The 12784-nt window shown below is 40.1% G+C and overlaps 1 protein-coding gene across 5 annotated transcripts in view; it reads left to right on the plus strand.

The window, feature by feature from the left end:
• LOC132816381 (dedicator of cytokinesis protein 9-like) overlaps positions 1-12784 on the plus strand; it is a 349182-nt gene that overhangs the window by 143632 nt on the left and 192766 nt on the right. For all 5 annotated transcript variants that reach the window (XM_060825856.1, XM_060825860.1, XM_060825855.1 and 2 more), the window contains exon 3: positions 10990-11079. In XM_060825856.1, the coding sequence (XP_060681839.1) occupies positions 10990-11079 (90 nt within the window). The remainder of the gene's footprint in view (positions 1-10989; positions 11080-12784) is intronic.

Here is a 12784-nt window from a genome sequence, read left to right on the forward strand (position 1 = left end):
TGAAATAACAGCTGAGTGATTTGGAGCTGTCATTTGCCGGGCGCGTTCTCCTGCAGGTTTCCTTCTGTCTGTCACCTTATTAATCAGACAATTGTGTTCTTTATGCTGTGGAACAGAGAGCTGTTTTATTTTTAAAAGAAAGCACCTCTCAGGTCGAAATGCTTTCCTGAAAATGTTGTACAAATTAGGAGGAAAATAAAGTTATGCATAGCCAGTTTCAGAATGTAAGTTTGGCAGCTGTTGAAATAAGGCAGAATATATTTTAAATTCACTCTCGGCCAGGCAGCTGGTTAACTCTCCACCAGGAGGTAACTCCTACGCCAAGTTGGCATTGATAGAGCTATCTGAGTACTTGAAATGCAAATTTAGATCCCACATTTGGCATCCCTGATTTTGGCCCATAATCAAGTGAAGTTTAGTTTGGATCTCAAAAGAAATACCAAGCACGAGAGTTGGTGGAACAATGGAGCGAGTTAGGATTGTCTGAATCCAAATGTTCCTCCTTTTCACTTGAATTCAGTAAATCAGTTCTTTAAGGGTTTAGAGGGATATGGGCCAAATGAGGCTAAATCAGTTTAGATCTGATTGTCATGGACGTATTAGACCAAATGGTCTGTTTCCATGCTGTACGACTCTGACGCTGACTCTAAAACTTAATCCAACAACCCAAGGCTCTTTGGGAGCACTATCAGGCAACCTTTGACCTTGACTCGCATGAGAGATTGGGACAGGTGACCAGAAGCATTGAACAACTAGAGGAGGTAGACTAGAAGGAGTGTCCTAAATGAAGAGAATGGGGAGGTAGGGCCAAAGTTCAGGGCTAAAAGCACAACTACCAATGGTAGAAATCAGGGATGCATAAGATATCAGAATTGCAGATGTACAGAGATGATTTAGGCCTACAGGGGTGGAGGAGGTTCGGAGTTCGGGAGGGGTTAGCTCTTGGCTCATCCTGTCTTGATCCATTCTTTTCCCTAATCAAGGGCAGTGAGGTTGGAAATCAGCCATTGTTACAAAGATAAAAGCCTGACTCCATCTGACGTGTGTAACTCTGCAGGCCATCCTCTCTATCCAGGAGAGAATTTGAGAAGATCATAACCAACATTGCACACCCTCTCCAAGATTCAGTAATTTGGCATGTTTGGTTTAATTAAATGGATGTTGAAATTTGGAATGCTTTGGCTGACTTTTACAGTCTGGCATGTAGCCAAGAAAACATGGAATCCCATTGTTTTATGACATACAGATAAGACTTTTGACATTGATTTGATACTTGTCCAAGCCCCCAATTAGTTTCAAAATGAATCCATTCTGAGATTACTGTTGTAATGAAGAAAATATTCCAGTCACCTATCTTAAAATTCCAACACTTAGTGTAAGACTGCATGGTGGCTCAGTGGTTTGAACGGCTGTCTCACAGTGCCAGGGATCTGGGTTCAATTCCATCCTCTGGCAACTGACTGTGTGGAGTTTGCGTGGGTTTCCTTGTACAGCCTAGAGACGTGCAAGTTAGGTGGATTGGCCGTGCTATAGTGTCCAGGTATGTGCAGGCTAGGTAGATTAGTCATGGGAAATGCAGAGTTTTGGAGATGTGTTTTGGGAGGTGAAATGGGTCTGGGTTGGCTGCCCTTCAGAGGGCTGGTATGGACGCAATGGGCCGAACGGTCTGCTTTCACACTGTAGAGATTCTAGTGTAGGTGTCAATTGTAACTCGTTGGGTAGCACTGAGGTTTCTGAGTTACCAGATTCTGGTTCCAATCTCCCAGAAACTTGAACACTAAGTTTAGCCTGACACTCCCAATAAAGAGCTGATAGAGTAAGACATTGTCATATTTGTACCATCTTTTGCATTAGTCATTGAACTAAGGCTTTCGGTGCTTTCTCAGTTGGGTACGTAAGATCAGGTGCACTACCTTGTGGAACAGAAGGGAGTTATCCCTTGGGCCTTGGTCAGCACTTGTCCCTCCATCAAGTTTACAAAAACAGATTGGGTCAGTATTTTGTTTCTTGTTTAGGAACATGCTGAGTGTGAATTGGCTGCTGTGTTTCTTACATTCCTGAAATCACTATACTTCAGAAAACATTTAATTAGTTGTAAAACACTTTGGACATTCTGAGGTTGTGCAAGGCACTATAAATGCAAATTTTTCTTTCAGTGGTTAGAACATCTTCATAAACATATATTTGGTAGAACCTCATGTTTATTAAAGTTGGAGCTAAATTTAGAATCTAATTCCACAAGTTAAATTCAAGTCTAGCAAATGCAGTCACTCACACAATTGTAATTTAGTACATTTCCCTTTTATTTAACAAGTTTGCCTGAAAGTTGAAGTGAGTTATTAGAAAATAAAGTCAGGCATAGGGCGGAGAGAGAATCATGCTGAAGGCTATGAACCAAAGATCTGCTTTTGTCAGACAGCATACAGTGGTAATGATGATTTCTGTGATATGTCGAGAAACCAACTTTTTATTGCATGAAAACATCCAGTCAAACAGATGTTAATTTCATCCCAGCTTGTACATTTCAGGAGTCTTCCAAGTAGTATTCTGCACTTGAACATATTTAGAATTTATAAACATTTAAAATTGATGATTAATTTCATCCCCCTTTGCTGTCCTAACCTGCATCTTTTTAGTTAAACCTTTAGTATTCCCAGTTGGTGGGCAAAGCGAATCACGAATGACAATTCTTCATGTGGTGCCAGAGAAATCCAATGTCACATTTCACACATGAGCTGCCAACTCCTTTTGGACATGTTCCTGGAGGTTTGGTCGTATGATTCCTGCCTGCAAATGCCTTGCACACTCATCGGCCATTGGTCAACTTACACTCCACAGGCAAAGCCAATGATACTTGGAAATGAATGTATTGGGCAGACTGGAGCTCCATTTTGAAGAGTGCAAACTCGGCAGATTAGCTTGTGTCACTCCCAAGTTCTACTGATTTTTCCTTCCAGGATGGTCACCCCCTCAGGCCACCTCCTTGCCACAGCAGCAGAAACTGAATATCTATTTTAGATTAAATAGAGAGACGTATTACTAAAATGTTTTGCCCAGCATCCATCAGGGTAAATGAATGAATGCCAAAATCCAAACAATTTCTTATACTACAGAAGGAAATAATGCTAGTTGGCTGGAAAGTTGTTTCTCATTGACCAAGACATTACCATGGAGAAGATAATGGAGAATTTTGGGCACTCCAAGGTCTTGGATAATTCAAGAAAGGCGCAAGGCATGAATTTACTCCCTGTTTTTTAGAACTAGTTTATCCATGAATTTATGTTGCTTTTAGCAAGCATAAAATAATCATGTTATGAACTTAGCTGATAATGTCAACTTTGTTGCTGGTGTGGGTACTTGTGCACTCAGAATTGTTTAGCAAATGTTGCCCAATTGTCACAGCCAATAGTAGATGTTTTGTTTTGAGTTTTATGCATGGATTAGTTAATTATGCTATATGCTCTCTTATATTTTTCTTCATTCTACCCTAAGCCTATCAGCAGGTTGGTAAGCCAACTGCAGTTTGAGAGACCATTTCAGGGCATTTATTGTGAGGGTGGAAAGTGGCTTCAGGAAGACTTGCACAGATTCAGCGAATGAGCAATATCATGGCAAAGCTTATCCAGTTTGGTAGGAGGAACAGATTTGTTAAATTTCATAAGAAGTTGGAAAGTGTAGATATACAAAGGAATCTAAGTATTCTTGACGATAAGTCACTGAAGGTTAACTGCAGGTGCAACAAGCTATTAGGAAGGCTAATAAAATGTTCTCATCTAGCACATGGATTTAGGTGCAGGAGTAGTGAAGTCTTACTTCAAGTGCATTGGAGCTTAGCTAGACTGCACCTGGAATGTTATGTGCATGTTTGGTCAGAGTGCTGTTGTCTTAGAGGCAGCTTAACAAGGGCTCACCAGACTTCTGCCCAAGCTGTCCTGTGAAGAGTAATTGGGCAACATGAACCTGTATTAACTAGTCTCGAAGAGTGAGCGGTGAGCTCATTGAAACTTACAAAATACTTCAGAAAGGGATAGAGGTGGTAGATGCTAGTATGATGTTTTCCCTGGTTGGGAAGCCTAGAACCAGGTAGAGGGAATACAATTTAAAAATAAGGGGCATGGCTATTTAGAAATGAGAATTTTTTTAATTCGAAGGGTTGTGAACTTACAGAATTCTGTGGCACAAAGGACAATGAGAGCCTAATCTTTGAGTATGTTATGGCTGAGATTCATAGATTTCTAATTATCAATGGCTTACAGGGTTAGGGGGACAGGTAAATAAAAAACACTTAGTGTTAGATCAGCCATGTTTGTATTGAATTTGGGGACACACTGGGCAGGCTGAATGGCCTATTCCTGTCGAAGTTCAGAGGACGGTTAAGAGTCATCTTAATACGGGTCTAGAGTCAATGTTGTCCAGAATGGGTATGGAAGACAGAATTCCTTCCCAGGGATGTTACTGACCAGTTGGGATCTGATCATTGTTAATGAGACTAGCATTATATGCTGGACTTATTAATGATAAATCAATTCAAATTCCTTCCATTGCCATAGCAGGAGCATTAGTGCGTCTCTGGATTCATGGTACAGAAACAGAACTAGGATGCTGTTGTCCCCATCCAATGGTAAAAACTGATGAGTTCAAGAGAAGCCAAAATATGTGAATTACTCAAATAAGTTTTCTTCCCAGAATTACTTGCAGTCGTGACCAGACCATACATCATTAATTGCTAGAGGTTCTTGGATGTTAATTTCAAAAGTAAATTAGACGAACACTTGAAGAAAATAAACTTGCAGGGTTACAGAAATAGGTGGGGGTGACGGAACTCCCTGCATTACTGTCCAGACAGCCAGCACAGACTCAACGGACGATATGTGCTGAAATGACACGACAACAGTCCTGGAGCTTTGATGATTGTATTTCACATTGTAAGTTGCTGCTGTGAGTGAGTTGGTTAGAATTCATGCTCCCATCCAGAAACAGCCTCATAGGGAGCAAGTAAAATGTAAAAATGATTTTGTTTAGCTATAACCCTTGTAAGACTACTAATTGATGGAAAGTCAACAGCAAATAACACCGTCATGGGAAATCTGGGTGCGATCAGCAGTGAGGAAACTCGTGATATAAATATAATAAATGATCATCTTGTCTGTTTTTGTGATGTTGGTTGAGGTCTAAATGTTGTCCCCTGTTTTTCCTGAAAAGGCACTGTGGGATCTAAGTTTTTTTTCTTTCTTGGTGGATAGGTCAACAAGTAGAATTTTGGCATTTACTGAACCTTTCACTCATTTCACAGGAAGCTGAGGAAGAAATGAGATCACTTTCCAGCAGCTGTACATTTGTTTGATCATTGTCTGCTGACATATGCTTTGAGAAGTTGTGGTATAGGACTCCAGTCCAAATCAAATGAATCCTGTTTATATGATCAATCCCAAGGAATGGACATCCAAAATCAAAGGACCCAAATGAATTACTCAGCAAAATATATGCCATTCTAAAGCATTTGACAAGCTCCCTCATGGTAGGCTGGTCCAGAAGGTTAAGTCACATGATATGCTGGTAAAGTGGATACACGTTGGTTAGAAGGCAAAAGTGAGAACTGCAGCTGCTGGAGATCAGGGTCAAGAATGTGATGCTGGAAAAGCGCAGCAGCTGAGGAATCGACGTTTCAGGCGAAAGCCCTTCATCAGGAATGTGGTGAGATAAATGGGAGGGGGATGGATAGAAGACACAGGGTAGTTGTGGAGGGATGTTCTATGCTCAAATATTATGGACCAGACTAAACTCCCTTAAAATTTATCAAGCAGACAGCCTAGATCCTAGTCTTTTCTTATGTTATAGGCAGGTCTAAGGTGTTGTGTTCATGATGTGAGTCGATTGGTTACACTACTTGGGTTTAAGCAAAACATACTTTATAATAATCTACAGTTAAAATACAAACAAAAGGAAAAGAAGAATTGGTTTAACTTTAACTCAATTGGAAAACTTAACAGAATAAAAGATTATTTAACTACTAAACTGCAACTATTCAAATATAGTAACATCCCATAAACACACCCTTGGCAATGGCAAAGTCAGTAAAACAGATTGCCTCACATGTGATTCTGGCTGCAGGATGAGGAGCCAAGCTTTTCAGCTGTAACAAAGAGAAAGAAGAAGCAGCTTAACAATCAACTTTAAAACCCCAGCAACTACTGAGAGCTAAACCAAAACCCTGAGTCAGTGGGAGCCTTGGGAATGAAAGCTTTTCACTGTATTTTATTACTGTAAAATACACATGACAATCAAATCAAAATCAAACCCATCCATGCAGCTTCCATTACTCCAACTTGTAATAAAAAAAGCCCAGGACCTTTCAAGCTGTTTACTTAATGGCTTGGAGTAGACACCTCACCACCTACGGCTCAAAAGTGATCAGCACAAAATACACCCATAAAGCCACAGTATCATCACACTGTGTTCTGCAACCAAGGGTTCTTTTGCAAATTAGCCCAACGTTCACTTCAGCAAGCACCTCTTACAGCATCCCCTTGCAGCTCACTTCCTTTTCGCCCCAAATTCCCTTGAGCTCACGACATACATGTCACAACATGGCTTTTGTGAACTGCCAGCCGGTTCCCTTCCCAGCCCCACGCTGCCCTGATTTGGAACTATGTTATCCTGTCCTTCTCTTGTCACTGACTCATAATCCTGGAACTCCTTCCTGAACAGCACTGTGGCTGTCCCAACCTCTTTTAGACTGCAGTGATTCACAGAAACAGCTCACACACTGTCTTCTTGAAGGAGTTGGGAATGGGCAAGAAATGCTGACTTCACCAGCCCAGTAAAGAATACAGAAGTGCAGAGTGGCAGAGCAACCTTTGTGATTGGAAGATCATAAACGACTCTACCAGGGTTTAAAGCGCTTTAGCTGATCGTTAAAGGATTCTCAACTCAACTGACTTTTTATATATAGTGATATATATATATAAAAGTTATACTTTTTATATATAGTTGAAAATAAGGACAAAAAGATCCATCATTTGCACATTTAATTGGTCCTAGCTGCTTTGAAGTTGCATGATGCTAACTAATTGCAGTTTAGTTATTTAACATCTACACTTTGGAACATATGGACACTTTGAACAGTGAGTTTCCTGGTTGCCATAATTCACTAGTTTCCATAAGGAACATCTGCAACGTAAGTATGCATATCTGAACACAGCAGTAGGAGCTAATGTCAGGCTGTCTTACTGTGATGAGTGCAGTTTGGAAACATTTTTGCTGATATGATTCTTCAGTCATTGAAAACAATTAATCTTCATATAATGGATCTAACTAAAATCCATGCTGTGCTGATTTTTATTTTCAGATATATAATCATTGATGCAATAAATACTTTCTGATGTCCAGTTTAAATGATTGCTCACTGACCTACTTTAGTGCCTTTTGATCCTCTTCATTGAAAACAATCCACCTTTTATTTCAAGTCCCTTTCATAAAATGTTAAAGCAAGTAGATCTTGCATTTCCTAAGCTCTGCAATTCCCTCCCTAAGTTTCTTGGCCTCTCCACCTCATTTTCCGACTTAAAATCCACCTCATTAGCTAAACTTTTGGACAGCTGACTGACCTGTTACCTCATTGGGTGGTTTATTTTATCATTGAGACCGATAAGAGCTCTGTTGCCCATGTCTTGCCTCACTCTAAATCCTGTTGCCTTATCACACCTCTGCTTACTGATTTAGAATGGCTCCAAGTCAAACAAAATGTTGATTTTTAAAAAAAAATCATCATCTTTGTTTTCAAACTTCTGTGGCCTCAGCCAGTTCCTGTCTCCTACACCCTCACAACTGTTGGAGATTTATTTGCTTCTCATATTCTGTTCTCTGCTGTGTTCCCACTTGTTGTGACGCCAGCATCTGTGGCCAGGCCTTCAGCTGCTTTGCCTCCAAGCTCTCGAATTCCCCACCCTCAGCATTTCTGCCTCATGTTCCTCCTTTAACGTGTTCCTTAAAACCTGCATTTCTGACTAGCTTTTGGTGACCTGACCTAATATTGGCTTACGTGGCTCAGTTTTATAATGTCCCTCGGAAATTCCTTCAGACATGCCATTATGTTAACGGCACTGTTTAAGTATCAGTTGTTGTTGAAAGTCAGAGTTAGTTTGAGTCATGTTTTCATTGAAAGTCAGGTGTGAAGTGTAAAAGTTACGTGTCTCTTGGGAGACCAGTGATGAACAATAACAGAAGGATAATACTCCAGCTTAAAGCTTCACCCAAATAGCTTGATTATTTTCTTATTGAGAATCTAATATGTGTCTTCCTCCTGTGAATCTGCCCAGGATTATGCCTCTAAGGTCACACTGCTTGGTGTGAAAAGTATTGGTTACATTTGAGAGATGGCTTATTGTTTAAACAAGAGTTTTCAGCTAAGTAGCAGTGGACCTTTTGTAATATCCAAGAACCTGTTTGTACCCATCTTCATTGAAAGTCTAACGTACTGCCGTAGCTCTCAAAGTATCATATCTCCGGATGTGATGCCACAACAGCTGGTGTCTGTAGGGGAGAACAATCAGGAACACTGTCTTTTGGGTTAACTGAGCTTGAATGATTTATGTTTTGTCAATGGGACTATGAGCATCTGATAAAATAAATGTCAAGGTTCTGCTGAGCACTTACCACAAACCACTGAGGGAAATTACTTCAATGTGTTTCAAATACAGTGCTCAGGAACCAGCCGTCATCATGCCTCGTGCAATGTCTGTGTAGCAAGCCACGAAGGTCAATTATTCCCTCCTTCATCCAACATTTCTGCCACAGCGTGGTATTCACATTGTAAACTTGAACTCATCCAGAACTACTGCGCATACCCTCACTCGCACCAAGTTCTATTCATTTATTGCCAGTCTGTTCACTGACCTACATTTGCTTCTGTTCTGGCTGATCCTCAATCTTAAAACATTCTTCTTTCTGTTTCCAAATTCCTCCCTGGCCTCATGCACCCTTCTTAACTCTCTAACCACCTGTGAGATTACAGCTATTGAGAAAACTTAAACAACTAATAGAGGCTCATACAATTATGAGGGATCTAAGTAAAGTGAGTGACAGGTGAATTTTCTTTTTCCCCTAGGGTTGGGGTTTGAAGACTAGGGAGCATATTTTTAAGGCGAGAAGAGAAAGATTTTAAAAAGACACGAGGGGCATTTTTTTTTCCCACGGAGGGTAGTTTGTGTGTGGAATGACCTTCCAGAGGAAGTGGTGGTTGCAGGTATAGTTATGTTCAAAAGATGTTTGTGTAAGTAAATGAGCAAGAAAGGTTTGGGGGGATATGGTCCAAGTGCAGGCAGGTGAGATTAATTTCGAATTATGGTCAGCATGGATTGGTTGGACTGAAGGGCCTGTTTCCATGCTGTACGACTCTATAAGTTGAACTTATTTTAAGAAAAGGTACGGCAGTGACCCAGTTGATGTAAAATGGAGTAGGGAGGATACAGATGGAGAAAATGTTTCCACTTGTGACAGGATCAGAACTAGGGGCCATTAGTACATTACAATTGTGTACTAATAAATCCAACAGAAACATAAGATAAAAAAACTTTAGGCTATTTAGAATGTGGAGCTCTCTACCACAGGTAGTGATTGAGATCAGCAACTTAGAGGCTTTCAAAATGAAACTGGACAAGTACATGAGGGAGAAAGTCAGAGCAAGATCTGCTGAAATGCTGAGCTGAGGTAGATAAAATGGGAGAAGACTTGTAGAGTAGAAACTTTCGAACAGACTGGTACTGTTCCTGTGCAGCAAATTCTACATAAAAATTCAGAACGACACTTGCATCAACAGGTTTGCAATAGCCAGTGAGTAAGCAAGTCAGAAGCAGCAGGGCAAATGGGGACTTGGTGCAGCCTGTAACCTATAGGACCTGTGAAAGTGAGACCTTAGCTTGAAAAGATGAAAGGGACCTGGGATGGAGCTTTAGGATGGCTTTGGACGTTATGCAGCTGAATCATCCCCAGGAAAGGCAGTAAAATTTGGGATAGAGTACACAGCATCTAAACCAGTAGAAGACAGATATTTAGGAATTGGAGAATTGTGAGACACACAGGTCTGCTTTTAGTCAACTCTGCAAATCTCAGGTTGTCGGCGAAACTGCATTTAGCTGTACGCTGTAAAAGGTGACCCTAATTTCAATGTTTCCCTAACTGCAGGTTCTCTCACCACCCTCGCCCTAATACTCGAAATTCTGTTGCCTTTAATTCTTAGGCAGAATAAATTCCTTTGTTGCATTTGGGTGCTGTAACTGTTACTAATCCACGTTTTCTTACGTGAGTACTTCTTGTGCAATATATAACCATCTTGGATTCTTTGTTAAATTGTCTTTTAAAAATAATGCCTATGGATTGAGGCTGCAACTTCCCATATAGAGATCAAATTAAACTGTATTTAAAAGCCTTGCATTGACATAATGTCTGGGGAATTCTGTGACAGATACTAATTTGTGTCTTGAAATCCGAGATGTTTAGTTTGAAAGAAAGGGAATCCTTGTGTTGGTTTTCATGAATGTACATGTGTGCTTGCTTTTTTGTCAGCATTTTCAGTATACAGAGGAACCTCCATTATGCGAAGGACACGGGTGGGGAGTATTTTGTTCAGTTAATCGAATTCCAGACAATCGAATGCTGGATAGCATATTTTAGCCAAGCATCGGGACCTTGTGATCTTTCTGGATAATCTGATATTCAGATAATCCAATGACGGATAATCAAGGTTCCTCTGTACGCTAACTGAGATAAGAAAGTGTACATATCTTCTGAATTTCTGAAAAAATTGTTTTACTAAAAATGGTAATTCAGTTGCATCAATTACCACAGATACCATAAATTAAATCCACCTCCTCCTGTCCTTATGCTTCTTGATAATTATTCTAATATTTTTAGCAACCACGTCAAAGAAAAATTGTGATTTCGATGCTACCCTGTGATTTGAAAGTGTTTTTTTTTCCTGTGTTTTCTTAGATTGTGATACTGAAACGTCATGGGAGAACACTCTTCCCTACAGTGCCTGAAAATGCAAGGAAAGAAGCCCACAGTTTGCTGGTCACAGAAGTAAGTCCCTCATGTCATTCAACAGTACCGCCTGCAGAATCAATTTTCAAGATTGTTTTTGAACAATTAAATGGCTTAGCCTCTAAACTGTTGCAAACTTTGAACAATTAAATGGGTTAACCTCTAAACTGTTGCAAGCACTTTACCTTAGTGTGTGTAGCCTTGGAGGCGAGTATGTAACAGATTCATCAGGCTGATAGCAGAAGTGGGTTAAGGTAGAAGGGTAAGTTGCATTGACCAGGTTGCGCTCTCTAGGAGATTAAGAGGTGATCTAAGTAAGGTGCTTCAGGTGATTAAAGATGCGGTCAGTAGGGAGAAACTTAATTTCTCTATTGACAGAGTCCAGGACGGGAGATGCAAGATAGGCAATTAGTTTCTGAGAAATCATTGTGATGGCAATAACCAATATGAAACAAATCAATAATCGTAATTCAAGAGTAATCGTAGACAATTGGTAAAATAAAAATGTGCAAAATCATTAAATAATGATACAATTATTAAAATTACAGTCCACAAATAATAATTGGAAAACTCATCTCCTTGGTTTACATAATAAGAATAAAAGGTTTATTGCACTCTACATTATATATTCAAGACACTTTGGCTTTAGGCTCCCTCCTATTCTATTTATCCACTATCTTAAAATTCAGGCGCTTCTTCAAATATTGGGTGGTGGAAAATTGGAACTCTCTTCCCCAAAAAAAAAGCTGTTGAGGCTGCGGGAGGACCTGGTAAAGGTGGGATGGGTCACTGGAAATTTCCAAACTGAGGTTCCTGTAGCCTAAAGATATGAAGGGGTATAAAACCAAGTTGATGGAGATAAGGTACAGATTAGCTATGAATTCATTGAATGGCGAGGGACAGAAAGGCCTCCTCCTGTTCTTGTGTCCTTATTTGTTAAGGACCTTAATCTGACTTTTGGATTGACAATAATTAAAGGATTATCCTTTTGCCTGAAGTGGTAACAGAGAAAAATATCATTTGACTTCAGGGATATTGGAGTCCATTGAAAATTCTTGAGGGAAATAGGGTGTAGCAATCACTGGATAACACAGAATTTACTCACAAATTTCCTTGCTTGTAAAGTTTATTTTATTGTTGTAAGGTAGCATAAAAAAAGCTATGAAAACAAGTTGACCTATCTTCAATAACGTTCTGTATTTATGTCGTGCTATTCATGTTGTAACCTACCTTCACAGCAGCATCATCAGGCAAAATTTGACAGTGAGTCATGGAAAGAGATATTACAACCAGTGACCAAAGTCTAGTTGAAAGGCAATTTTAAGGAGCATCTTTAAATGGCAAAGAAAGACAGGGAGATACTAAGGTTTAGGGAGGGAATTTAGGGCCTCAGCACCTGACACATGGTTATAGTTGGCATGGCAATTAACACTGACGATACTTCAGAAACCACGCATGTGTTATGCTTTCAGGGAATGAAAGCAGGCTTAGAAAATCAAAGTCTGTTTTGTTAAATGACAGCACAAAGGTACTGAGGGACAGGGCATTGCGTGATTACCAAAGGAACGTGGGGGATTTTGGTGCAGCGCATGAGATGTGGGCAGTGGGAGTAGGCCTTCACCCTCTCAAGCTTGCTTGGCAGTATTACTTAAATGGTTAACAACAATGGTTCTAATGCATGAGACAGATAATGTTAGAATCTAGGGGCAGCAATTAATTAAGAAGGCGAATGGAATGCTCTCCT

The sequence above is a fragment of the Hemiscyllium ocellatum genome, chromosome 6, assembly GCF_020745735.1.
Source record: "Hemiscyllium ocellatum isolate sHemOce1 chromosome 6, sHemOce1.pat.X.cur, whole genome shotgun sequence".
NCBI classification, from domain to species: domain Eukaryota; kingdom Metazoa; phylum Chordata; class Chondrichthyes; order Orectolobiformes; family Hemiscylliidae; genus Hemiscyllium; species Hemiscyllium ocellatum.